Here is a 26579-nt window from a genome sequence, read left to right as displayed (position 1 = left end):
CACGGGAAAGCGATTTCACCACATGGAATAGGTTAAGTTACATGCATCACAGTCGATATAAAACAGGACTTACATACCTCAGAAGTTCCGAGTCACAAAAGTTGTACACTCCGAAATATATGGGTGATTGCAATACCACATGACAACCCAAAAACAGACAACAGAAACTGATATGCCCACCCTACAGCTTTGAAGCAGCCTGCTTGTCCAAAAACCAGGCCAACTCCTCTTCCGGCAGAACCATTTGAACCGGCAATGTATTCGGACTCTGACTATTTCCCAGTGCAGTGTGGACTGCATCGACCTCACCAGGCCCTGCAACCACCATAGCAATGAATGCAGATGAGTTGATTACCGGGAATGTGAAAGTGATTCTTTGTGGAGGCGGCTTTGGCGAGTCCTCGATGAAAGTGACCCATCTCTCCTTCTCCTTGACAAGTGGATGGCCCGGGAACAACGATGCCACATGCCCATCCGGGCCCATGCCTAGAAGCATGAGGTCGAATTTTGGAAACCCAGTAGATGTTGATAAAGCCACCACATTGCTCTTCACTAGTTGCTTAATGCAGGTCTCATAATCATCTGCTGCACCCTCTGCCGAGAGTGCATCATTAATGGCATAGACATTGCCTGGAAGAATCGGTACCTGAACCGGATGGAACAGATCAATGCAAGCATAAACTACTCACTAAACAAAGAACCTACGTAAACTAAAACCACATACAAGACAGGCGCTCGTCATATTACTTAATGATGCAGCCATTTTACATCTCTGATTTCAAAGAAACGTGCACAGCTCAGAGACAATATATGCCAGCCAATAAGAGAATCTCTTGAGAATGCAAATCGCCACCAGCAGAAATATCCCACTAACTTGTTCTCTTCCTATCAATGGGGCCATAAACGCCGAGTCCGCCACCTCCTTTTCAGTTCCGACACGCTATCATTCGGTATTCCATCATATTTCACAGTGATCTAGATAGCTATGTTTGCAAACAGCTCCACATAACAGATCAACAATAACCACAGGACCACAACCCTTCTCAGAGGTTACCATGCATCATAAGATTATAAAATATAATCTACTTTCAATGCAGATAGCATTGAGAATCCAAAAATCCCGAGAACGAAGTAACCAAAACTCTTTTCTTAGATAATTTAAGGTTTCTCCCTCGGTCATCAGAACAAGAAACAATACCTTTGAGAGGAATCCGTCATAAGCAAGTTTGTAGTTACTATCAACGTGATCTTTCGGGACAACTCTCTCATCTACCCAAAAGACACGCCACTTGGACCATTCGACTGAATCCGCATACGGCGGTTCCACTAATTTCCTGCGAGACATGGCAAACCAAGAGGAAATTATTGATACCATCTCAGACTTCTCAGTAACACGAACAGCAGAACATGAATAATCCGCCTACACTAATAGCACAGCAGTCAATCCTCCTTTATCATAGGAATCAATCGGCAACTCCGTTCTTGCAATCGCGGAACTCTTGATAGTTATTACAAGTTGAATATCAACCTAATGGACACAGATTCCTCATCTTCAATAACTGTGGAACTGGAAGCACGACATCTATGGAGAACCTGAAGTCCCCTAATTAGGCTAAAACTTTAGCTGAGGAACTTTTGCAATCAGCCACGAACAGAGCCTTTTTACATAGCAAGCTCGAGAACCAGAACTGATCGAGGGCTTCTGTACCTGAGGCAGTCGATGAGATAGCCCCCGGACAAGACGACGGTGAAGGCTCCTCTCTCCTTTACGAATTTCGCGGAGAGATCGGCGGTGTACTTGGCGAGAGCCACCGCCAAGTCCTCTTCCGTGTCGAGCACCTGCACCGTCCTCTTACCGGCGCCGGCAACCGTTTCCGCCATCGATGATCTACCTCGCTCTTACTCGACTGATTCTTCGAACTTTGGGGCGATCAAACAGATTCTTTCGAGCTGAAGACGGAGGAATTGGGCGATTTCATTTGACGCTAACGGTAGGACAGTACGTTTGTCGTAAAAAGCCACGTGCTTCTAGTGCACACGTGCTGGTGTCTCTCTCTCTCTCTTTTTTTCGATCAAGAAGTTTATGAATGTGTTTAGTTTTTTAGTTGAATTGAATTTCAGTTTTAATCGATTTGTAATTATTATATTATTGAATTATGAAAAAAAATAATGAATAGTTGAGAGAAAATAATGATTGTGTTGTTGAATTGTGAAAAATAATAATGAATATTTGAAATAATTTAATATGAAAAATTGAATTAAATGATTAAAAAAATTAAAAAAATTGAAAAAAAATAATTGTATTGTTAAATTGAAAATAAGTGAAGTTGAGTTGAGTCGAGTAAAATTGAAAATTTTTAAAAAACTAAACACACTGTCTGACCTCAACCACGGCATACCGAAGATACCAATGCCCAAACACGTGAATGATAAAGATCATGATGACTAGATCGAAGTACATGTACATTGAAGCAATTCAACTAGTTAAATTGTACAGGCAGGGGCTAAATTCTAAAAAATGTAGACTAGTCTCGGTTCAATCATTCCCTCCCTTTACCAATTATCCATACGAGCTCGAATATTTTGTGGACGGATCCTCACACAATCCAATATAATTTATACAGAGTATCGGATGCGATAAGAGTCATAAAATTCTCACATCACCGTACAAGGGCAAGACCCTACAACTTTCGCAAGGCAACGTTCTTTCTTCGGTTTGTCTGATCCCAAGTAACCCGAGGCCGCCTCTTTATCCAAGAACCAAGTAATCTCTTCCTCCGGAGAGACTATCTGAGCGGGCAAGAGCTCCGAGTTATGACCACTTCCACCCAGGATCGTCTTCACGGCATTGACTTCACCAAGCCCGGCCACCACCATGGCGATGTGGGCAGCCGAGTTGATCACCGGGAAGGTGAAGGTGATCCTCTGGGAAGGCAGCTTTGGTGAGTCCTTGATGAAGGCGACCCATCTCTGGCTCTCGCGGAGCAAAGGGTGGCCTGGGAAGAGGGATGCGACCCGCCCATCAGGGCCCATGCTTAGGAGCATGATATCAAACTTAGGGAACCCGGTGGATTTTGATAGAGCGACAATGTTGGCCCTCGCCAAGCTCCTGATACGGGTCTCGTAGTCGTAGGCTGCTTCCTCGGCAGACAGCGCATCGTTGATGGCATACACATTTTTAGGAAGGATTGGCACCTGACCATATGGTGTCATGTGCTAATTCAGTCCGAGGATGATGAAAATGTTAGGAGCAAGTTGCTTACAAGGTGTCTTGCTCGTGGACTGGATTCAGCGGGCCAAATTTATACCATCGCCCGGCCCTTCTCAGCTGTAGGGCCTGTGATGGCTAGTTGGGCCTGCCAGCCCTCCGTTCACCGGCGCCGGGGGGCTGTGTGTGGTGAAAAAAACTAACATAGGCCTAAGCAAAAGTTTTTGCCATATGGGAATGAAAAGAGTGACCTTTGAGAGGAAACCGTCGTAGGCAAGTTTGTAGTTGCTTTCCTTGTGATACTTTGGGACAACCCTTTCGTCGACCCAAAAGACATACCACTTTGACCAGTCCACCAAGCTCACGAACGGCACTTGTATTAGTTTTCTAAAAAATCATAACATATCGTTAAGTTGTTACCTCTTACGGCAATTCATTCTCGACGTTCTCCATGAGAAATTTATCCTTTTAATGCAAGTGTGAAAAGCTTTTAGCACCTGATTGAGTTGATGAGATAACCACCAGATAGAACAACCGTGAAGGCTCCTTTCTCTTTGACGAACTTATCGGAAAGGTCAGCGACATATTTTGCTAGTGCCAGTGCCAAGTCCTCCTCCGAGCGGAGCACCTTCGCCTTATGTCTCCGAAACTCTGTTGTAGATGCCGCCATCGTCGAACTCACAGATCTATAGCAAAATTATACTCTTCCGAGTGGCAATGGTTAGGATGAGAGGATATATCCTTTTCGATGTAATTGAGGAAAAGGTTGGTTTTGGTGGATCCTATCTAGTTGGATTTCTAGATTGTGAGACACATCGCATTTATAAGAGCACATACACAGCTGCAGTGCACATTGACAACGGACGAGTCGATCAGCTCCAATATTAAGAAAATCCTTATGGAAAAGGTAAATATATCGTGCAATATATACCATTAACATACATATAGGCTTAATTAATTCTGAGCTGACCAATCAAATAAATTTATTTGGTCGATGTAAGGCAAATTCTAGTGGCTATTGATTATCACTTAAACATCTATCAGTTTAACGTCCTAATCAATAATTAGTTCTCTCTCTATATCTATATATAAGTTAATAGATAGAATGATTATTATAAAGACGTAATTTCAGAGACTTTGAATCAATGCTCGGACAGGAAGCATATATGCTGTAAAAGAACAAAACCATGAACCCCGTAAGCTGTTTAATAAGAATACACGCCATTGGGTGTATTTTCCACAAGATTACATGTCATTGCACTTACTAAATTTACTTGATCAAAGAGGGCGAAGCACAGTAACGTATACTCTCGTATAGTAACTAAGGGATTTCGATTTCAATACTGAGGTAGGACTATCCATGGCTTTTTATTAGATATTTTGAATTTTTATTTTATTGTACTAGTTCATGGACTTCATTTGTTACCCAAAAAACTCAGCGCTACTACTTGAGCTGGAAGCATATGTTCTACTTCTAGAGCGTCGACAGCTTGCCCTGAAACACAAAAAAATCCCATGATAAAAGGATGGGCTGTGCTTCTTTCTTCATGCTTGAGCACATATCGTAAAAGTAGTACTGAAAAAACTTAGAACTGCTACTTCAGCTGGAAGCATATGTTCTACTTCTAGAGCGTCGACAACCTGACCTGAAACACAAAAAATCCCGTGATAAAAGGACGGGCTGCGCTTCTTTCTTCATGCTCGAGTACATATCGTAAAAGTAGTTCGATGACCGGAGATTGCAAATCGGTTGACATATGGAACAAAGTAGCCAAGACTCAGCAAAGAGCAAACGTGGAATATATGGGACATGTACTTCGCTCCTATCCGTATATTAATGCTTCCACTGGACCCCCGGATAAGCAGATCTTTTCACTTATTAATCGTGATCGATCGATATGATATGATGGAATTGATGGAGTTACAAAAGGACAAACGGATAGAGCAAATCGACCGCTGTAATTTGAAATTCTGTCGTCCTAGATGTCTTTGGCCTTACGCGAGGACCACATGAGATCAACCTCGGCTGGAAATAATAAAGGCGGAACAGGCCCTCATCTGATATCGAGTGAGCCGAAGTCGGTCTGTTCCTGGCCGCAACTACATCGGATCAGGCGCTGTCAATCCGTAAGGGTATAGTTGTAATCAACACCTTCACTTCATCCCCATTTTTAAGATCTTCAGGGCTCAACAATCGTTATCCAAGCCAGCAAGTAGAGCCAGAATCAGAATCCGGTGCGAATTATTCGGGAACAGAATTCCTATTCCATCAGAATCCATTCCGTATACATATTATATATTAAAATCTAATTAGGAACGGAATTCCAATTCCGTCCAACCAAATCTGAAGTTGGAGCACAGGCAGCATGCTCAAATTATATGGACCCACGAGATAACCCAATCATAGACCAGCCCAAGCCCAATTACGGCCCAAGTGATGGGCCTTTGACCATTAAGAACCCAAGTGATGGATCCTTCCCCTGAATAAGAAAGCGTACTGACATCGGAGCTCTGTTTTTCTGATCATCGGAAGAACATCTGAAGAGGACCCGGACGGAAAAAATGCCCAGATTTTCGTGAAAACCCTCACCGGCGAGACAGTCGAGCGGCACGATTGACAATGTCAAGGCAAGGTGAGACATTTGGCGGCTCTTGATCTAACGATCTCATTGCATTGGTCTGGTCTCCCGGTTGATTATCTGTTTTTAACCGATACTCGTGGTCTCAGGTATTCCGCAGGACCAACAAAGGCTGATCTTCGCCGGGAAGCAGCTCGAGGACGGCCGTGCACTCGCCGATTACAATATCCAGAAAGGTTGGGAGCAGTGTGGAATTGCAATGATTTTACAGTGACTTTGAATGACTTTGAGAGACTGTGGCGGTTGAAACTTGCAGAATTTATGTGGTTTTGACGTAAAGCTTCTTCATTTTTATTCCTTCGAGGAGCTGTGACAGATTACCTTCATTTTCTTTTATTACTCAAAAAAAAAAATGTTGTTTTTAAGATTATGGGAAGGTTGTTCTTTTATGATAGTTGCTGCGAGCTGTATCCTAAATTTCTGTCAAAAAATTGCTGCAGAATCGACTTCACATTTGATTCTTAGGCTCCGGGGTGGCATAATTGAACCCTCGCTGATGTGGTAGCGTTGGCCAGGAAGTATAACCAAGACAAGATGATCTGCCGCAAGTAAGTCTAAGACCGAACATTGAGCTTTATTAATTGTGTTATCCGTCCGACTTTCTAGTTGTCAATCATCCGGGGAAGCATGACTATGTCAATCTTGTTACCTGTGATGATTTGGTGGGTTTCCGGTGCTGGCCAGCAGATTCAGTGACCCGACATTATACCTGTGGCTTTAGTTTCTAGAGGCAAGACTATCATTTTCTTGCTGAGATATGTTTCTCTACAGTGCTTTGTGTTATTAGCATGATGTCTTGCCGTCCCTATTTGTTACATTGACGAGGGACTCCTCTCCGGGGCCGATGAACACCCCTGATAATGCGGTGTGGATCTTTCATTGGTCATTGCATTTTGAGACCTAAGTAATACTGAATTCACTCACAATGTTGATGCTGACAGTTGCCATGGAAGGTTGCATCCTCGGGCCCTCAACTGTAGGAAAAAGAGGTGCCCACATTGCAATCAGGTAGATGATTCTAACGGGTCTCTTGCCTAGTAATTTCCCAGCTAGTTCCCATGGAAAGACGTCATCCTGTTCCTCATTGCTGAGGCACCTACCCCTTTCTGCTTTGCTTTGCAGCTGAAGCCAAAGAAAAAGATCAAGTAGAACTCCAAATTTGAAGGGCTGCGGGATCGGGGCGCCATTCAACATTTAGTCCTGAATATGGAACATGATGACGACAGTAACGACCATCCCCGAAACGACTTTCCTCGGTTGCTGCAGTATTTTGTGTAAAATGCATATTGATGTTCATCAAATATTTGATTTACTTGTACTTCGCAACCTTCTGAATTCATGATATACATTTGGAGGTTCACACACTCGAGAAGAGGGAGAGAAAAGTAAATTTGTAATTCCCCCATTGAAAAAATTGATGCGAAAGGGTGGGTCCGTCAGGAGGGAGAAATGTCGGTTTCCCTCGGCAACACAGCTGAGGGAAGGATGGAAGGTGGGTGGGGATGTGAACAAATGGGAGAATCCAAAAAAGCGTCGACTGCATGTCATAATTGAGGAAATTATCATATCAATTTCTCATTCATTTCGATCTCATCTCATCGCGACTCTCTGATGTCAGGTCTTCAGCCCCCTCCCCAGCCCCCTCCCCAGCCAGCAATAACATTATTGCTGCGTTTGAATTGTTAGTGTGATTTTAGAATCATGATTTTGATTTTGATTATGGAAAAAGACAAATGAGATAGTATTATAAATTTGACTTGGGAAACGTGTATTTTTGTTATGTAGTGTGTTGAGTTAAAATCAAAATCATGATTCTAAAATCGGTCTAACAATTCAAACGGGATATTACCTGTTTTGTGCAACTGGTCCCCCCCATGATTGCCCAAATCCAACGGCAGATATTCCTCCACGGGGCTCTTTTTTGTTTTTTGGCCAAGATCTATGGCTGTGAGGAACCCTTATAATCATTCAATCAGTTCTTAAACATAACAAGTTTCAGTCTCAGACAAGGGCAAGTACCAACATCAGGAGAGTTCCTAAGCTACGTGTCTCGAATTGATTCTTAAGGTTAATCTTTCCAGACTAGTACTAGTACGTATATATTCTGTTTTTATTCTTTAAATTGAAGGAAATATTAACCTTGTAATTTTGAAATATTGAGCATTAAAGGACATTATTACTCCCAACAAATACAATTCTAGTAGTATATTTTCTCGATGAGTCCAATAGTGAGGTAATTAAGTTCCTTAAACTGATGATTTTTTTTTGGTGAGTGCTCTAGTATTTGGAAGTTCACTAGGTACCTGTCAATTCAATTCAAACTAGGTTAACCCATCTATCTATTATAGGTATTTAAAGTAGGCTCTTCAAGTCCGCGCGACAAGGAGTCTTCACTTGTGCAATGAGAGTTTGCAACGTAGGATTTTCAAGCAATTCTTTAACTTTTGATTGAGTATCTCTTTCTTTACCTTTTTTAATTTAATAACCTACTAAAAGTAATAAATGAAAAGAATTAAAAAATGTGAGAAGTGAACATAAGTTTATTGGTGTTATGATGGTAGAGACATAATCAATTGTGTATATTGTTTTTGTGTTCAAAACTTTTCATTCAACTTTTTTTATTTTTCATACTTTCTTTTAGAAAAAAAAAACATTTTTAATTATAAAGTTTCGGCCTTCGGTCAATTTCGCTCATATAAATCTCAAAAAAGCAGAATTAATCCAATATATTTGATCCGCTAGACAGTTTTGATCCATTCTATGAAGAGACATCTATGGAGTTGTTGATGTGGAATCGACGCCGTTAATTTTGCCCAAGTGTTACTGATTGCAAATTAAAATTATTTAAAAAGTAAAAGAAAAAAACCAACCCCGAGGAGCCGGGTGGTCGTCAAGAAGGGGGACTGGATTGATGACTCTCCCTTCCGGGCATCCTGTAAAGTGACACACATATCATACGTCCAATAAGTTAACTTTTAAGACTCAGAGATGTAAATATGTAACTCTTGCTATCACAAAATGTACGAATTATCCTATCTTTCCAATATCAATAAACGGAATATGTATTATTTAATATAACTATTTATATGGAAATTGTATTGGATTTAATATTATACCGTTTACTATTTTTGAATAAATTTTTATGTCCATCTATACAAATATATTACAAATAAATTTAAAATTTTCAATTAGAAAAAAAAGTAACAACATAAAAATAATAAGTTTATACTATACTATCAACCAATGTTACATCTACTAACATATAATACTACATATAAGTCATAAATATAATAAGTCATAGAAACAAAAAAGATTTTATTCATTTATTTACGAAAAAAATCTCAAGTGTCAGCGCAACGTGCAGGTCTCAAGTCCAGTTAAGGTTTAAAACTATCTCAGCATAAATTTTTTTATATTCACAAGACTCGATCGAAATGCTATTTAAAAAGAATAAATGTTGAACCGTTTAACCAATCCCTTTTCATTGAAGATAAGAAATTATTCCGTGCTTCAAGAAACATGCTCCACCTCTCCATGTCTATGGGACCGACACTGTAATTCCACGTTACACATATAAATATAAATACAATACATTCCTATCATGCACACAGGCCACAGCTATTATTTGTGTGATTGTGTCAAGGCAATGAGTGGAGCTCTCTCTCTCTCTCTCTCTCTCTGTGTCAGTCGTCGAGACTTCATCCACTTTAATATTGTACAGAGCCAAGTCAAGCTGAAGACTCAAGAGGGAGAAGAAGAGAAGACTCGTCGAAGAAAGAGGGAAGACTCGCCCACAAAGGGAAAGCTCGAATTGTTGGGGGGAATGCTGTCTGGTTCAAGGCTGCCTCTGATTAGATTAGATGTATTATTTTGCAACGATAGATAATTTAATCTTATACTCAATGATTTTCTTCCAATCATTAGTGCGGGGATCTATGCTAATGCTGAGCTAATGATCAATATATATGTCGTCCTCGGACCAGGCTTCATTCCCCTCAATCATTGCTTCCCCTACTCCTGTAGGCTGTAGCTTCCATCATCATCAGCTCAACAATCAACCGCACCCCAGCCAGAACCCTAAAAAAATCCTCCCACTCCGGCAGGTAAATATATCATTAATTCATCATCTTCTGATTATATACATATGTAAGTACATAGTCCTCCTTTGTTACTTAAATAATTAGCTATCCATATCCACATATCCAGACTATATATATATATATATATATATATATATGTATGTATATCCTTTGTTTCTGGTTCCAGCTTCCTGGTAGAACTTGGATCGTCTTCTTTGCTTTGAGCTTTGAGATCACTCCAATTAGTATAAGCAGCTTTGCCAATAGTATTGTCAGGGATGAATCATTAAAAAGGGCAATTTAATTTAGTGGGTCTTTAATTTCGATCTTTGTTTTTATTTCGAAAGAGAAATCATGAATATTCTTGAAGGATCCATTTTTTTCTGAATGCTGAAAGTGGATCCTATATATGCATATAGAAAGTAATCTTCTTTTTGAGAAAGAGGCTTATTTTCCTGCATTTTATTTGTATCTTTTTCTCCCGAGGCCATTTAAGTCTATATGTCATGATATACAATACATGAAGATGTATGCGTATGTATAATTCTCCTTGTTTGTGTTTCTTTGACACATATCATGAGTTACAATATAGAAGTCGAAGATGATACGGATCCGGTACACTTTGTGTCTCTTTGACATAGATATATAACTAGTATTTTGTGCAGTCGACCCAATTGATTGCTGCTGGAATGAAAGGGAAGGGGGTGGGGGGCTGTCGACGAGGCCCCTACACCCAGCAAAATTAACCAGCCCCGAAGTCTCGGGCAAAATTAACCAGCCTGAGACTTGGATCCAAGCCCCGGGCAAATTTGCAGGGGAACGGGGCTCGTGGGCAACCCCACCCCGCTAATAACACAGCCCGACAGGGGCTGGATTTTTCTATTTGTTTGCTTCACACGCGATGATAGGCCTTCATTCATCAGTACAAATCTGTACGACCCTTCGCTCACCCAGATAATGATGATTTTAATTGATGAGATAATGCCCTGCAAACATGCATGAAAATTGAAGCTTCGGTACTGTGTGGCTGTCTCAGTTCCTTCCATTGATTGATTGATTGATGAATTCGTTCTTGCACTGTATCTCATCACCTGACGACGATGATGATGATGATGGATGATTGACTGCAAAACGTAAGTGCTGCGACAGTATCCATACATGCACAGTGCATTGTCGTAAAGAACCAACGTCAGCTTCATCTCTCCTCTGATTGGTTAACAGATTCCAAGGAACAGTCTTCAAGAAAAAATTGCTCTATTATTAACTGCCCAATTCCATCATCTGGCAGAGAATCTAACACAACACAAAACACAGGCCGACCCTCTGTCTTACATTTCCTATTTATCGTTTACCTGTTTTGTGCTTATAAAAGCCTCAGAAAATCTTTGGATGCCATCTCCCAATATGTGATGCTTGAACTGCACATGCATCAGAAAATCGACTGCTATACTTCTTTATTCACTGATCTTGCCAGTATATACATAAAAAAGTTTGTGGATTCATTAAATTAATCCAGTCAAATATAAAAGTGCGAATTTTCATTGCACACCGGCTTGCATCTTCAATCAATCACGGCGCTGTTTAGCTCGTGCATAATTGGAGTCAGTAAAAGTAGATGCATGGTATGTCCTTTATTAGAAGTTTAGCTCCTACACCTTATAAAGTTCCTATTGCATCGTACATCGTTTATTTTCATCTTCACACATAACATACTGGTTATTGTTTTCTTAATGAAATCTTTATGACCATTATTGCGACTTCTCCAAGGAACTGTGGGGCCTTACGAAGAATGTATATGTAAAGCTGGAAAAAATGGGGGTGAACTGAAAAGATTAGTACATGTTCGCTCATTAATTCGAAAAGAACCATATTGAGTTGATCCTGTTAGTGAAAAAAGCGCCCAACCAAAAAAAGAAAAGAAAGGAAAAATGCACAAAAATCTCCCTCGTAGTTTGGTGTCGGGACAATTGTTATGAACAATTAGTCCCTTTGTGGTGTACTATGTTAGCCATAGAGGGTTACGACGTTAATTTCTTTTTCAATTTTTAGTTCTCAATCTTTAACCTTTTAATTATTTTGGTTCTAAATATGTTTTCTTTTATCATTCTTATCCTCAACTTTCCATTTTTTTCATTTTATTCCTAGAAAGAAAATCAAAAGGGAAGGAGGGGTCGGGGTCGTCGATTGGCAGCCCAGCCCCCCGAATCGACCGGGGGCACCGAGTCGGAGTTGATTTGATATAGATCATCAACACCTTCATACCAAAAGAAACAAAGAAAAAAAAGAGAATGAATTTAAAAAAGATCCTTACAAATCATATCAGCTTCCATTTTCTCTACCCCATCTATTTGAATGAATATCCTCTCTCATGGGCGTAGCCTCGTAGTTTTCGATCAAAAGATAAATTCCATAATCATTGGACCGGACCACAAAGACTCGTTACACTTGAAATGGCGAACCCTCTTCTTGTCGAGATACCGAAATATCTTTTGTACTCTATCCGGTTCCTACACAGGAATGAAAAATCCATCGTCACAATATTATGTTTTAAGGGCCCACGGTGGATCCCTTCCCTTCCTCCGGCTTTGGGCTCCACCGGCAGCAGTCCCCTCCAACTGCGAGTGCGTCGGTGATCGGGTTGAGGACCAAAATGGCCTCGCCCACTGCTGCGCACACCAAGGGTCCTGCCAAGATCCCGAATGCTATACCTCCGAATGCTGGCTTTTGGGGAGCCGAGAATGCTGAAATAATCAATAACACAACTTGGATGGGCAAGGGAACCAGCACCCCAATGACTAAACCGTAAATCCGAGCCCTCAGACCCTTGTTGATCACGAGGGAGACGACCTTCCAACACGAAAGCAGGAAGCACAAGCAATATGTTATCGCGAAGGCACCGAAGATGACCGTTCCGAGCAAAGGATTCGTGCAGAGGACCGTGTCGTTCCCGAATGCGTCCTTGAACTGGACCGAGCTCCGGAAGAAATACTCTGGCAATTGCTGGCCTACGGGAGAGAAGTAGGTGAAGAAGGATTGAATCGAAGCCAAGGGGAGACAAATCCCGAGCACGAAGGCAACAGCCCAGATGGCCTGAGGGTTCCGTTTCTTGATCGAGACGTTGACAAGGAACAGGAGGGTGATGAGGAAAGCAGGCTCGAAGAGACCAAGGGAGAGGACAGAGTGGAGCCTGCAGATGTCGGCCTGTCTGTTGGGGGGCAACGGGTTTGGGTAGAGGTAGCGGCGGCGGAAGAAGGGAGTCCGTTGGACCTGGTCGAGGGCCCACAGGGTGATGGATGAGACAAGGAGTAGCTTGACGGTCCAGAGGGAGTTGAAGCCCTTGAGGTGCGGGGCTGTTCGGGACTTGAGGCGGAGGTGGAAGATGAAGAAGAAGGAGAGGGAGGAGAGGAGGAGGAGCACCAACAGGAGCGAGAGGGAGGCGAGGTCGAGGGCCGAGTCCAGGAGCGGGAACCTCGGGATTGCGAAGAACATCTGGTGGAGGGTCGGGACGGGATATCAGGCTGCAGGGTGAGGCGGCAGCGTCGGGCTCGGGCAGCGCCGACCCGCCTGCTATCTGAAGTCCCGATAGCGCAGGGTCGTGTGGGACGATGACGACGACAATAATAAGGACTTCGTCTCGGTCGACGACGACAAGGTGACCACCGCCAAGGCAGCGCTGCTGCGGGGGTGGCAATGGGGAGTCCTCCTCGTGGGGATGAGGACGCGACCGGGCTTTGGTGGCGGCGGCGGCAGCGGCAAGGGGATGGAAGGGCATGAGATCAATGGCATTTGATCATTTGCAAAGAAAAAAGGAGAGGTTAGGGAAGAGAGAGAGAGAGGAGAGAGAGGAGGGGGTGAAGGGGAGAATTTGCAATGATGCTTCTCCTCTCTCTCTCTCCCAACTATTCCCAGCAAGAGATTTGGTGTTTAATGCATTAATTTACAGCTAATGATAATTAAATTATGGTTAGTTTGAAAGAGAGGGAGATGGAGAGAGAGTGGGTGAAAGGCCGTGATGGTGTTAGTGGGGGGGGGGGGGGGGGGGGGGGGAGGGGAAGAGATGTCCCCTTGGATTTCGGGGTGGTTTTTGCGGTTAAAAGGTTAGTTTTTGTGTCGTTCCAATCGAAAGGATATTTTAGTACGGCGGTTGGGTTTCTCCTCTGTCTAATTAATATTCATAGTATTCTCCGAATTGCAGTTTATATTGTTGCCGACAAATTTTTGTCGTTCATGGCCAGTGTCTGCATTTACAAGGTTGTGCACTCAATCTCTAATTTGGTAATTAAAGAAAAATTATGTTATGCCTTATTTGATTTGACGGGATGAAATGAGAATGAAATTGAATCACCGTAAAAATACAACCAAACATGCAATTGTATAAGATTATGATTTAAAAAAATGAAATATATTAAATTACATTTAGTATGATGGAGTGAGACTGGGAATGGAATTGAATCATCATACAACCCATCTTGTATGACAATTCCATTCAATGTTCCCATTTCATTCGCATGCCAAACATGCACTTGTATGTATACAATAAAAGAATTTCGTCCCTCCCATGTATATTTTAGTAGTTCGAATTTCATAGTAGTTCGGTTACAAAGAAGATCCATGACCCTTGTACTTGTAAATAGAAATCTAAATAAATGGATGCATATAGTTTCACCGGCGAAAATCGAATCTAAAATCACTCGATTCCTTGCTAAGAACGTGTACTACTATAATAATACATCCTCTTTCTTTCGAAAAATTCTTGGATCTATTGGTTGAATATTCAATCAGGTCCCCATAAAACGTAATTTTCCTTATACGAAATATTATTCTCTAAGTACGAAAATATTTCGTACAAAATATCAATCAATTGATTCGCATATGCAGTCAACTAATTATTTTGTATAAAACGTTATTCTCCAAGTACGAAAACATTTTATACGGAGTGCAACGGCTAATATTCAATCACTGCACTTAAGAATTTCCCATTTCGTTGACAGTAGCGTTTTAATTCTATCTATTTTTAGTCACACGTGGGCTCTTTCGACGTGCTTGGTGTCATTAGATATTATTGAACAACTCAGAAACTTCAAGCACAATCTATCTTATCGAATTATCCATTGGCATTTTTTTGAGAGTATTAGAGCCAGTTCTGCCACTTTTTTTTTTATATATATATTTCTTTTGTTTGCTATGAAGGATATGTCTATATGTATCTTTTAACTAATTCCAGCCCTTGAGAAAATAGTTTGCCTATTACTATTCCGGCGTTGGCCTGCCCAAATTTAAAAGGCTAACAAAAGGGGAAAGAAAAGAAAAAATTTATTACCTTTTTTGGATAAATAAAATGATAGACAGCATTGCCACTCTTTGTTACATAAATAAAAATTATTACCTTGACACACCATCAATGGTTTTCCATCTTAAGGAAGATGAGATACATGTGCATGTGCACTAAGCAAATACGACTAAGAAGTGCCCAGCCTGTGCCATTGTGCTTGACTCATATTTTGGAAATTCAACACCACCAAGACAAGACTTGAGTAGTGTACAAACAAAGCTTACTTCCTGGGCTATGCTTGACGTGATGAAGTAGGCCCATTCGGCCCATGTCCCACCCTTATCGGACCAAGAGACCCACCAATGAATTGTTTGGATTGCGGATTATGAATTATTATGAATTTATATAATAAATCTCCATAATCGCTAATGGCTTGAGAATGTAATTTACTTACGAAATTTAATAACCCACTGATGGGTTATTTTGATTACGAGTTATGGATGGTTATGGCAGAACGTGTTTTGGAGATTTATTGTACATAAAATATAATAAATTTCCGTAACTCACATCTCTATAACTATTCATAACCTGCTGTTCAAATAAGGTATAAGTGTTCTCCAAACTATCAATGCAACTTATTACTACTTCAAGACATTAATTGATCAAAAGATAATAATAATAATAATAATATTAGTCATAATGTCGGGGGAGCCGTTGCAATCCAAATAATTTGTCCCAAATACGCTTTAGGGCAAGGGAAAAGCAAGCGTGAGGCCCATGCATTCCTTTAGGACAAACATTGGCTGTTATAATGTTCCTACCGTAAAAAAAAAAAAAAAAAATTAATAACAAAAAAATTTCAAAATTTTTACGTCTTAACAATTTTAACACGGATTTTTTTTAAGCCAATTAAATCACAAACTACCGATTTGATAACAATATTAGCACACTGTCAATATCTCCATTAATTTTAATCGGAATTGTTGATGTGTATGTGACGGTGCCACGTGGCTCGCGATGATTGGCCGAGTGGATCCCACGTTTTAAAAAATTTGAAAATTTTAAAAATAGAAAAAAAAAGGATAGTTGGCCGACAGTGAGGAGGAGAGGAAGTGACCGACGGTAGGGACCTCGACACCGACCCCCATCGCCGGCCACCTATTGGCACAACTTTCGCATCAATCGGCCTCATGAAATTTATTACTTCACGTCCCTTTACTCATCGAGAAACGCAAATTCCATCTCTCCCGGATGGTGCGATCCTGCATTAATTTGCTGAACTTTGTTGTCTACGAGGTAATTCTTACTCGATAGATATATGCATGCCGGTTATTAGTAAATATGGAGGAGTTCTCCAATTGAGTTAATTGAAGAAACTACTTCTTGAATTGCGATTGGAGTACCTAATATGATTATATATTTATCTATATATCACAGCAAACGGTTGTTATAATGTCAAAATTTCAAAGAGAAGAGTATTGATGACGCAATAATGATGATGTATGCCACGAGGGTTGTAATCTAAGATTTTCATCATCTCCTAAACCTTCAGATAAGACTGTACTAACATAAGGCATATTACTACCCAAAAATAATAATCAGGCATATAAAAAAATAAATAATAAAAATTATGATAACGAAAAAATATAGTAGAAATATAGAGAAAATTGGTGAGGGGAGGAACTGCAAGAAGGTGACCGGACGTCTCCCGTCGATGCTTACGTCGGACCGTGCGAGGCCTTCCTGTGGGAGGCAAGGTCAACGCATGCTGACGTGTATGACATGCCAGTGTTGTCCTGGTCAATTCCGTTGACCCCACACTCCGCTCACGTGGTTAATTACCTGCCACACGATTTCCACGTGTCGCTCCGCCCAAACAAAAAAAAATCATATTGCATTTTTTAAGGTACTCCTTTCGCTATTCATTTATCGCGAAGATTATTATTAATAATTACCACAAACTTATTTATTACCACAAATTTTTGTTTTGTTTTTTTTGCTGAATATTGCCACAAAAATTTAAAGTTGTCGGGTCCGCGCCTAGTTTGTAATCCCAAAGCCAATACGGTAATAGGTGCTACCATCATTAAGGAACCGTATGAGTAATTTCTTTTGTATCGGGTTGAATCGGTTATATCAAGACTCTCAATGCCATCACGACCAGACCATCCAGTCCCGAACGTGACAAATATCCTATCCTAAATTCTAATTAAGTTACGTGCGGGCTGGTAGCTGAGGCGTACCGGGAAGCAGCAAAATCCCAGCGGTCTGCTTGGTCCGACAATATTAATTAAGACATTAAGTAAACGTGAACGGCTGTAAATGGAACCATAGTAAGTAAACGAGCAACATATAATTGCTCCTCTTGTTCCCGTCCTGCCTCTGCTCCTGCTCTGCTCTTAAGACTACCCTCAGCTTTCGCTGTCAGTCAGGCTTTCAGCTTTCTTCTCATCAATTCTCTCTCTCGATCCTCAGAAACATCGAGAGAGAGAGAGAGTCCCCTCTGTATTTAAATTATATCCCTTCTTCAATCGCAGTATTGGGTTCTGCAAGGCAATACCCATGGCCACTGGAGCCGCGGAGAAGCCCCACCACCATCAGATCGTCAGTTTCAGCTTCCATTTCCTCCACCACCACCACCACCACCAGGGGCATGGCCACGAGGGCCAGAGGAGCGACGTGAGGAGGAGGGCTATGGCAGTGCCGAAGGGGTGCTTGGGGGTGATGGTGGGGCAGGAGGGAGAGGAGCGGCAGCGGTTCGTCATCCCGGTGATGTACGTGAACCACCCGCTGTTCGGGAGCCTGCTCAAGGAGGCGGAGGAGGAGTTCGGGTTCGACCAGAAGGGACCCATCAGCATCCCCTGTCACGTGGAGGAGTTCCGGAGCGTCCAGGACCTCATCCACCGTGACCGGCTCCACCACCACCACCACCGCTTCCACCTTCCCTGCCGCCACCAAGTTGGCTGCTTTAAAGTCTGATTAGACTCGAGATGTCTTTCGGTGCATCGGCCTTCGGCTATTTGTCTTAAGTTGATCCACTTGTATTTCCTTTCTCATTGCACTAGGCTTGTGCCTCTATTGTAATCAAAAAAAAAAAAAGAAGAAGAAGAAGAAGAAGAAGAAATAGGAGGAGGAAGGAGGGAAGAAAAGGCGATTTGATCGGATTATTCAGCCTGGAACTTGTATTTGTATATGGCGATAATCTTATTGACCAAAGTTGTGAATATCTTCCCATTACATAGGCTTTAGTTTCATCTTTTTTTGATAAATTGCTCTAGTTTCATCTTGTTCGTGCCAAATTATTCGATGGCATTAGATTGTGAATGATGGAGCAGATTAGATTAGATGGCACCTCACTCGCACTAATCATCCGTTTCTCCTTCCCCGCGCGAAGACCTTACCGTCCCTTCTCCGGATAATTTCTGGGTTCGTTTGGATTGTTCAATCAACATTGAATCCAATCCGGTTCTAATTCTAATACGATGACCTAGACAGGGGAAGTTCTCGCGATGACGAAGAGAGGAAAGATTCCCATGATGATCGTGAGTGAGAAGGTTTGGTGATGTCTACTTTTGTGAAATTATTTTCACCCACAAAAAAAAAAAAAGTCGATTTGAATTTCGGTCCACAATTGTTGGACGGCATAATTTGGAATAAATAATGTATCTGATTGTTCGCACCACCACACACATTGAGTAGTGTTTGTGTCTCTACTTAGCCTAGGCTTCATGATTAAACCCAAGAAAGAAAAAACACAATCATGCCACTAGAAAATCAACACCAATCATTTGGTTGGATTGTTAATAACAAATGGCATATCATCCAGGAAACTGAATTAATCGCCCCCCGGTAAGAGCATATTTTTTACTTTTTATTTGTTAGTTGATCGATTGAGATGCGATTTTGCCAGACGCACCATCTGTCTTACACACTCCACTCGAAAAAATGACATAAAGCGCTCCGCTGAAACTAGAAATCAATTCGATTCGGGAATCGCATTTGCTGGTGGGGAGGGACAGTGATGAGAAATACAAGGAGATGCAAGCATGCGGTGCAAGAGTTGACACAATCGTCAGGGCAAAGGCATTTCTGAGCGGAAACGTAACAAACGGAATCATATCCTTCCATTGTAAATTGTTCTTCCATTTCCTTAAGGCAGCAGAGCAGAGCAGAGCATAATATATATACTACACAAAATTCTGGTACATTCCGCCTCCTCAATGACTTGTCATATTCCCTACTAAACTCTCTTCTGTTCCGCACGAAGTCCGCGGATAATCGGCATAGTTGACGATAACCCCAACAAAGGTCCATCCGATCACCGAGTCAAAACTTAAGACCACGCTATGTTATTGTTACTCATGCAGGATCACTTGCTACAAAGGTTAGGGGCACTTACGGAAATTTGAAGCGACTAGAAAAGAAAAATATTGCCTACAAGCCCGAGATTGCAAAAAAGCAGAAACCTATGAAAGAAATTATGTTCGGGTGAGGCTGGGAAATTAAGAACAATTAGCTAAGATTGAGTAGTGATAAGTCATGTAACATCAAGGAATTATCCCCCTCTAAACGCTTAGTTTTATGCCGTCCTCTCACCCCTCTCGAAAAATTGCATACAACGAAAGAATCTATGAACAAATCGGTCACCCTCCATGTACACACAAAACACACCCTACTGAGGTCTCAAGTTCGAATTCCTTATCGTAATCCCATGCAAGAATTTTGTATATCCAAGGAAGCTAAGCTTTCCATCGGAGATTCGGATGCAATTATTGAGTAATGAGTAAGCTCTCGGATCCAGATTCATCTCCTGTATGGAAAGTTCAGATGATCATTGGTAACAAGAACGAGAGAGAATGATTTTTGTTTTTAATAGAGATTTCTCATGCATACCTGAGCCAGTTCATCAACTGAAATGACCCGGTTTCCTTCGTGCTCGAAATGCTCGAAAGCTTTAGTTGCAATCTCATCCCAATTGTCAAGGGCCTCAAGCTGGTATACGCTAATAGCAGCAGCGCAGAACTCTTCAAAGCCCATCTTTCTATACGCCAGCGGCTCCATCTATAAATCATGAAAGCTTACTGTTAGCTTGAGAATTAATTATGAAAGATTTTAATTATGCCTCCCCTGGCTGGGAAAAAAGAAAAAGAGAAGAGAAAAGAGAAAAAAGAAAAAGAGAAGAGAAAAGAGAAAAAAGAAAAAGAAAAAAGAGTAAGGTCGCACCACTTGTAGAATTTCAGGGACCCTCGACTCCTTCATGGCGTCAGTGGAATATTTAACTAGAGCCTGCAATATTTCATAGACAGAGTTCAAATAGGCACGCCAAAAAGCTTCTATGGGGAACACAGATAGAGGCTAGGTGCCCATACAGAGTTAAAACAGTTGAGAGACAAAAAAAATAACTGACCGCTTTAAAATTATCAAGTGACACACATCCATTAATTGGTTCCAAGAGATTGAATTGAGACCTAAGGTAGATGAGCTCATCTTCTGTCAAAGCTTTTGAGAGAGCCTGGATCATGTGAACAAGTGAAACCAGAAAACATCACCAGTGCAATTAACCAAAACCAAATTCAAACTGCTGATGTCAAGGTAACGGGCAAAGAAGCAGTACAACATCCCATGTGCCAATTCCTCTTTTGTTTAGTGCTTTACATATACTTTTGGAGTTGTCGGGAATGGTCAAGTTATGCTCCTGTTGTTCCTGAAACTTGGAGATGAAGAAGGTGGTTACCTTTAAGGCAGCTCGTCTGAAAGGTGAGGCACGGACATAGGATTTAACCAACTTATATATCAGAATATCCAACGGCACGGGTCGGTTTTCATCTCTCAGCCACGGATGAGCTGCAAATATAGATGCCTAATTAACTCATACAGAGGCGGAGGACACATCTCATTGTTTAGGGAAAGAAAAGAGGAAATAAATATTTGTGTTAAGTGTCCTTTCCCAGGGAAACTTACTTAAAGCTTGGGCAGCAGTCATTCTTTTCCTGTGATCCTTGTTTAGAAGCCTCTTCACGAAATGTTTTGCTTCCGCTGATACCACAGGCCAAGGTGAATCGTCAAAGTTCGGATCAGCTCTTAGCACAGATCTGAAAATTCCAGATTCTGTTCGAGCCCAGAATGGTCTACTTCCACAGAGCAATATGTATGTTATGACACCTATGCTCCACATATCTGCTTCAATGCTGTATGATCTGTGAAGAACTTCAGGCGCGACATAATATGCACTGCCAACAACGTCACTGAGACGTTGACCTGCACATGCACTAGGACTTATTACTGCTCTGTTGCAAAAATTGAAGAAATGAGATTGAAGAATCTCGTTGGGCTCCTCGATCCTCAAGCCAAATATTTCAAGCAAACAGATGAGCAGTCTTTTACATCCCTTGCCCATATATGACACAGATTTTGCAGACAATCTCTTTAGTAGAAATTTGCCTAAGTGGTTGTTTTGGTTCACATCACAGATGTCATGAAGCAGAAGGACAAAATAGGAGAGAATATCATGAATATTCCATCTTGTGTGTCGAGAATTGCTACAAATGGCGCATTTGGTTGGTAGGATCTATAAAACCCAATCTTGCAGTTAAGACATTTAAAGCACATGTCAACCAATAAAATCGTATCTCTTATATTTAAGTATTATTTCAAAACTTTTCATGTTATCAGTAACTACATCAAAATGGTCCTTGTAAAACATCATCGAATGAAGAAGTACAACTATTTTCTAATCAAGGACGAGAGTGAACTAGCCAAGCAAAATTCTATGACAACCAAAGGCAACAATGGGCGTGACATTAGCAGTTGAATTTTTTGTTGGCGGAAGAACCATACTGGAAGGAGAATGAAGATAAAAGAACACATAATAATAACCGAAATGACATGAAGCGCATCCAGAGAATCAATAAAAATAGCCTAAAACATCTGAAAGAAGACAGAACCAAAAGTAGACATATCTGCTAACTGTAAAATATTTGGATAACAAAAAGTACCTGGCCCAATAAAGTCAGACAGACCAAAGTCGATAATTTTCATGGGAGCATCCTCATCTTTGGTGGTGAAAAGGAAATTCTGTTGTGGGAGGAGATTCATCAGGGTACGGTTAGAATATGATAAATCAAATACATAAAGAATTGAAATAAGAGCATGCATATGTACAATTTCAAACCATCCTAGACAAGTAAACTAGTGACATAATGGCAAAAAGGGAAATGTCCAGAACGGCAAACCTCTGGCTTCAAATCACGGTGAACAACGCCTTGAAGATGACAATAAGCAACGGCACTCAGAATTTGCAGCACGATTGTCTTAGTTTCTTCCTCTCTATATCTTCCACCCCTGAAGCAATCATAGTGATGACAAATATTACTTTAGGAACATTAAGTACTTCCAAAAATAAATGTTAATAAGAAATCAGACGAAAATACAGAGATTTTACCTGGCTAAAATTCTGTCAAGTAGTTCTCCACCTTCACACAAACTGACAGAGAAAAGATATTCAACATTTTAAACAATCAATTCAAACAGCTATAAAAGAAAGCGAAAGCTTAGAGGCCTCACCAACATGTCGCATTTTTATTTTTTTTAATCATCTTCAATTTCGTAGCCTATAGTAGGAACTATGGACAGAAGGAGAAAGAGAAACTGAAAAGTTTGTAGTTACATATGTTAAAACAAGCAATTGCTGAAAAGTAACCTATTGAAGCTCAGTCTGGAACAAAGCATAAACGTACTCCATGACTATGAAGACATTATTGTTGTCCTCAAATGCACCATGAAATCCGATTAGATGACTGTGCCCGGACAAGACCTTTAAAATTTTCACTTCTCTACGGACATCTTCAATTGCTATTGCTGTTGTCATCTGCAAAGAGATATACACTTGGTTTCAAGAATCCAGAAACGTAACTGCATTCACATCTAATTATAAAGAAAGAAATCAAACATGATAAGTAACACAATACAATAGTAATTCCTCGAATCCATACACCCATAGTTTCAGCTAAAGATAGTCACTGAGTTTGTATTGAACAGGCCTTAAATGCGTATGATCAGAACTTAAAAATCTGCATTAACTGTTCACTTATGGCCTTAATTGTCCATTCCATACAGCAGTTAAGCTCGATATATAAATATCAGCCATGCCATGTTACGATAACACGATACTTTGAGACCCCAAAATTGCATCTATCTTTCTAAACAAGTCAAAATATCCATGAGATGCTGCTTAGATTCCTGCAATTCTTCAAACTTGACAAAATCATTTATCCAAACTACTTTCTGCCAAACCAGGACTTATACCGCCTTTCTGAACACATTAATCTCAATTCTTCTCGAAAATTACTCCAAAGTCAACACGTCAAATTATACCTATCTGCATCTTACAGACTGTTAAATGGTAACACGAGGAAGACCAATACTCGGCAAGAAGCGCTATTCCCATCTCATCTTAAACATAAGTTGCGGAGGCAGCTATACTAAGTGGTGGACAGCTACAAGTACGAGGTAAACTAGAGCTGAATTGCAATTTCAGTGTTCAAACCGAGCTAAGAGTTCGCATATATATTCCATCCCTGATGCAATGAATTTCACCTAGCATTACTCCATTGACATGATTCATAGCTAGTCTACTCTAAAATCAGTGCGTGCTTAGTGAAAGAGCATACGACGCACCTTAGCCTTTGAAATGATCTTCACCGCCACAGTTTGACCCTTGAGCTCTCCTTTCTTTCCCTTGGCTCGGCAGGTATGACCGAAATGGCCTCGCCCTACCTCCGCTCCCAGCTCAAACTTGGCCCCAAAGTTCTTGGGATACCCGAAGGTCTTATCCAGCCGCGGCTCCTCACCGTCCTCCTCAGGCACTTCCGCAATAGGCCCCTCCTTTGGCCGAACCGGACCGCGCCGCCTCATGATCGCCGACATGATCGGCCTGGCCGGAGACGGAGGCGGCAGCGGCCACCGGAACTTCCTCCTCGGAGTCCTCGCCGGCGAGGGCGATGGCGCCACGCCGGCCGGAAGCGGGCTCTGGAATGGGCTACCAGCTAGCGAGTTGACCTCGGGCGCGACAGGTGCCGGTGGCGAGGCCGCAGGAGCCGGACGAGGCTGCGGCTTCGGTCGGTCATCGGCAGTGACGACTGTGCTGTGCTTGCTACATAAATGCCCCATAGCCGGCTCTTGTTGAGCTCCGATGGCTCCAAAATCGAGCGATCGGATGGTTCGAGAGTCAGCTGGGAACGATCACGGAACTCAAACCGAGAGTGAGCTAGAGAAAGAGAAAGCTGAGGAATCTGCAGATACTAAAGCCGCCGGAGAAGCCGGAGCAATGCTTGTCCGAGCAGGGAGACCAAATTGGAGAGTTACAGCAGAAGAGAAACAGTCGTCGATGGGAGGAGGCTTTTCAGAAGAGAATGGTCAGAGAAAGAGAGGGAAAGACGACTCGTAATTTGCAGAAAGCGCGTTTGGAATGATAATTAATTAATTAAAAATTAAATGGCCTTTCTTTCTTTTCTTTCTCGTTTATTTATTTATTTTGTTTATCTTCTCTCTCTCGTATATATATCTATATATACGTACATTTGTCGGGGTCTAAATTATTAATTGATACATTAGTAATATTAAACATCAAATCAAAATTTTCAATTAATTGGATGTTGGGATCGCAGCGATGCAACGGAGACAAAACTGCCGTTGAACTTCGAGAGGGGGCCCCGTCGTTTAGAAAACATGCCTTGTTGCCTTTGGACGTGCCGCTGTTCATTTCAGGTGGAATGATGTTAAAAACTCCCGACAATCCCTTAAAAATTCTTCTAATTTAAAATTTCACTCCGAAATAAGGTGAATTGTAATTTATTTAATTTATGAGATATTTATGGCTCATTTGATTTATAAGTGTAATTTTAAAATCATAACTTAACTTAATTATATTCACAACCAAACAAAATAATTCATTAAAAGTCAAACAGGTGGATCTCATACAAAATATTTATACCATTCCATTATAATACAACTTCATTATAATAAATTCACAATACCATCACTTCATTTTGTTCTTTTTAAAATACTATTACCAGACTAAACGAGTTGTTAATAAACGTGATTATGATTTTGAATTAGAAAAAGTTTTATTTTGAGTCAGGTCGCGTTGGCTTCTTTTAGTTACATGACAAAATATGGAATCGATATTTGTATATGGCGGAATAGATTTTGTTGAAGCTGCTTATTAGAAAAGCATTTGTTTATCCTTCTATTAATAAAAGAAAAACATTTATGCTTCGCGTGATCTATGACATCGGTTACCATTGACGTAACAAGGTTTTCATATCTATTCATTCCGTAAATTGATGTCCGCCTAACCGGACGTCTCCGCGTCAAAAGCAACGGCGAGACTTACCAAGATTCTACATTAGATTAGAGTCTAGACTAGTGTATAGGATATACATTGAAAGGAAGAAGTGAAGATTTCGTAGGCAACAATGCCCGGAGCCCCTTTACGTCAGTCGCATCACGAAGAGAACATATATTCCTCGTCGAAAGAAACTCTCTTGGCCGCAATAAAATTCAATAATTATGGCCTATTTATATCGGCCACCCTGAAATAAATACTTATGAATTTAAAATATATGATATTACAAATTAACGATAATTTAATTTAATAGGAATGGTCGAAAAATAAGAAATTGGTCGTGCATTTTGTTACGTGTGCAGTGATCAACGATTGCGACTGAGCTTTAAATTCGCCATCGTCGACTCTAAACAACAACCAATAGAAACGATACATTTTATGGCATATGCATAGAGATATATAGAGATTTAAAAAATGGAATGATTTGGAGTAGCTAAAACTTCAATGTCGTGTTGCGTATTTAGGCAACTGACGGTGATGGGGTTCAGTTCAGATTCGAGGATGGGCTGATCCCATCCCGCACCGTGATGGAAAAGGAAATATTAGTAGGTAACCCAACCGGATTCTATAAATTACAGAGACTGATAACCTAAGGTTTAGGTTGACTATGGCGTGGGAAGAGGTTGATTGATTCCAGTGCTTTTTTCAGAGGTGGCAACGTTGACATTGACAAAGAGAAGAGAAGCTCCTTTTATGTTGTCTTCGTTGTCGGTTTCAATGATTGAATTGCATCTATTTTTTTTTTTTTTGGGTCTTAAAGGTATATGTGCTCGATCACCGCCGAGGTCGGGGTGGACCTGCGGTAAAAGCATGAGAAAGTTGTATTGAGATCCCGAATTCGAATGCCTTCTTCGCGTGATACCGCAGTTCTCCTAAGGTCGTAGTTCTGGATGCCGAGGCGGAAGAATGGTAGGAGGAGAAAAGGAAGTTGACCAAGGGAAGATAGATGTAGTCACAGAGGAAGGTGAGGAAATAG

The 26579-nt window shown here is 41.1% G+C and overlaps 6 protein-coding genes and 1 pseudogene across 6 annotated transcripts; 3 read left to right on the top strand and 4 right to left on the bottom strand.

The window, feature by feature from the left end:
- Positions 1 to 25: 25 nt before the first annotated feature.
- LOC116195557 (probable 6-phosphogluconolactonase 4, chloroplastic) lies at positions 26 to 1991 on the bottom strand. The gene is made up of 3 exons (XM_031524812.1): positions 1709 to 1991; positions 1199 to 1334; positions 26 to 646 (listed from the first exon to the last, which is right to left on the bottom strand). Exons 1-3 carry the CDS (start codon positions 1879 to 1881, stop codon positions 182 to 184), a joined length of 774 nt encoding a protein of 257 aa, XP_031380672.1. The 5' UTR covers positions 1882 to 1991; the 3' UTR covers positions 26 to 181.
- Positions 1992 to 2405: 414 nt separating this feature from the next.
- LOC116194667 (6-phosphogluconolactonase 3, chloroplastic-like) lies at positions 2406 to 4079 on the bottom strand. The gene is made up of 3 exons (XM_031523535.1): positions 3706 to 4079; positions 3460 to 3595; positions 2406 to 3195 (listed from the first exon to the last, which is right to left on the bottom strand). The coding sequence occupies exons 1-3, from the start codon at positions 3876 to 3878 to the stop codon at positions 2656 to 2658; spliced, it is 849 nt and encodes a 282-aa protein (XP_031379395.1). The 5' UTR covers positions 3879 to 4079; the 3' UTR covers positions 2406 to 2655.
- A 1480-nt stretch (positions 4080 to 5559) lies between these two features.
- On the top strand, positions 5560 to 7433 carry LOC116194919 (annotated as a pseudogene).
- A 2020-nt stretch (positions 7434 to 9453) lies between these two features.
- Positions 9454 to 11428, top strand: LOC116197781. The gene is made up of 3 exons (XM_031528026.1): positions 9454 to 9709; positions 9831 to 9950; positions 10592 to 11428. The coding sequence occupies exons 1-3, from the start codon at positions 9494 to 9496 to the stop codon at positions 10670 to 10672; spliced, it is 417 nt and encodes a 138-aa protein (XP_031383886.1). The 5' UTR covers positions 9454 to 9493; the 3' UTR covers positions 10673 to 11428.
- A 1045-nt stretch (positions 11429 to 12473) lies between these two features.
- Positions 12474 to 13415, bottom strand: LOC116194045. The gene has a single exon (XM_031522764.1). The coding sequence runs from the start codon at positions 13413 to 13415 to the stop codon at positions 12474 to 12476; it is 942 nt and encodes a 313-aa protein (XP_031378624.1).
- A 4154-nt stretch (positions 13416 to 17569) lies between these two features.
- LOC116196413 (auxin-responsive protein SAUR32-like) lies at positions 17570 to 18435 on the top strand. The gene has a single exon (XM_031526116.1). It carries the CDS (start codon positions 17761 to 17763, stop codon positions 18175 to 18177), a length of 417 nt encoding a protein of 138 aa, XP_031381976.1. The 5' UTR covers positions 17570 to 17760; the 3' UTR covers positions 18178 to 18435.
- Positions 18436 to 19521: 1086 nt separating this feature from the next.
- On the bottom strand, positions 19522 to 24657 carry LOC116196412 (CDPK-related kinase 4). The gene is made up of 11 exons (XM_031526115.1): positions 23875 to 24657; positions 22935 to 23065; positions 22640 to 22681; positions 22431 to 22539; positions 22194 to 22272; positions 21160 to 21456; positions 20933 to 21042; positions 20606 to 20710; positions 20422 to 20484; positions 20092 to 20259; positions 19522 to 20008 (listed from the first exon to the last, which is right to left on the bottom strand). The coding sequence occupies exons 1-11, from the start codon at positions 24364 to 24366 to the stop codon at positions 19871 to 19873; spliced, it is 1734 nt and encodes a 577-aa protein (XP_031381975.1). The 5' UTR covers positions 24367 to 24657; the 3' UTR covers positions 19522 to 19870.
- Between the last annotated feature and the right edge of the window lie 1922 nt (positions 24658 to 26579).

This window comes from Punica granatum, chromosome 2 (genome assembly GCF_007655135.1).
Source record: "Punica granatum isolate Tunisia-2019 chromosome 2, ASM765513v2, whole genome shotgun sequence".
Taxonomy (NCBI): domain Eukaryota; kingdom Viridiplantae; phylum Streptophyta; class Magnoliopsida; order Myrtales; family Lythraceae; genus Punica; species Punica granatum.
This window is presented reverse-complemented; position numbering and strand designations above follow the sequence as displayed.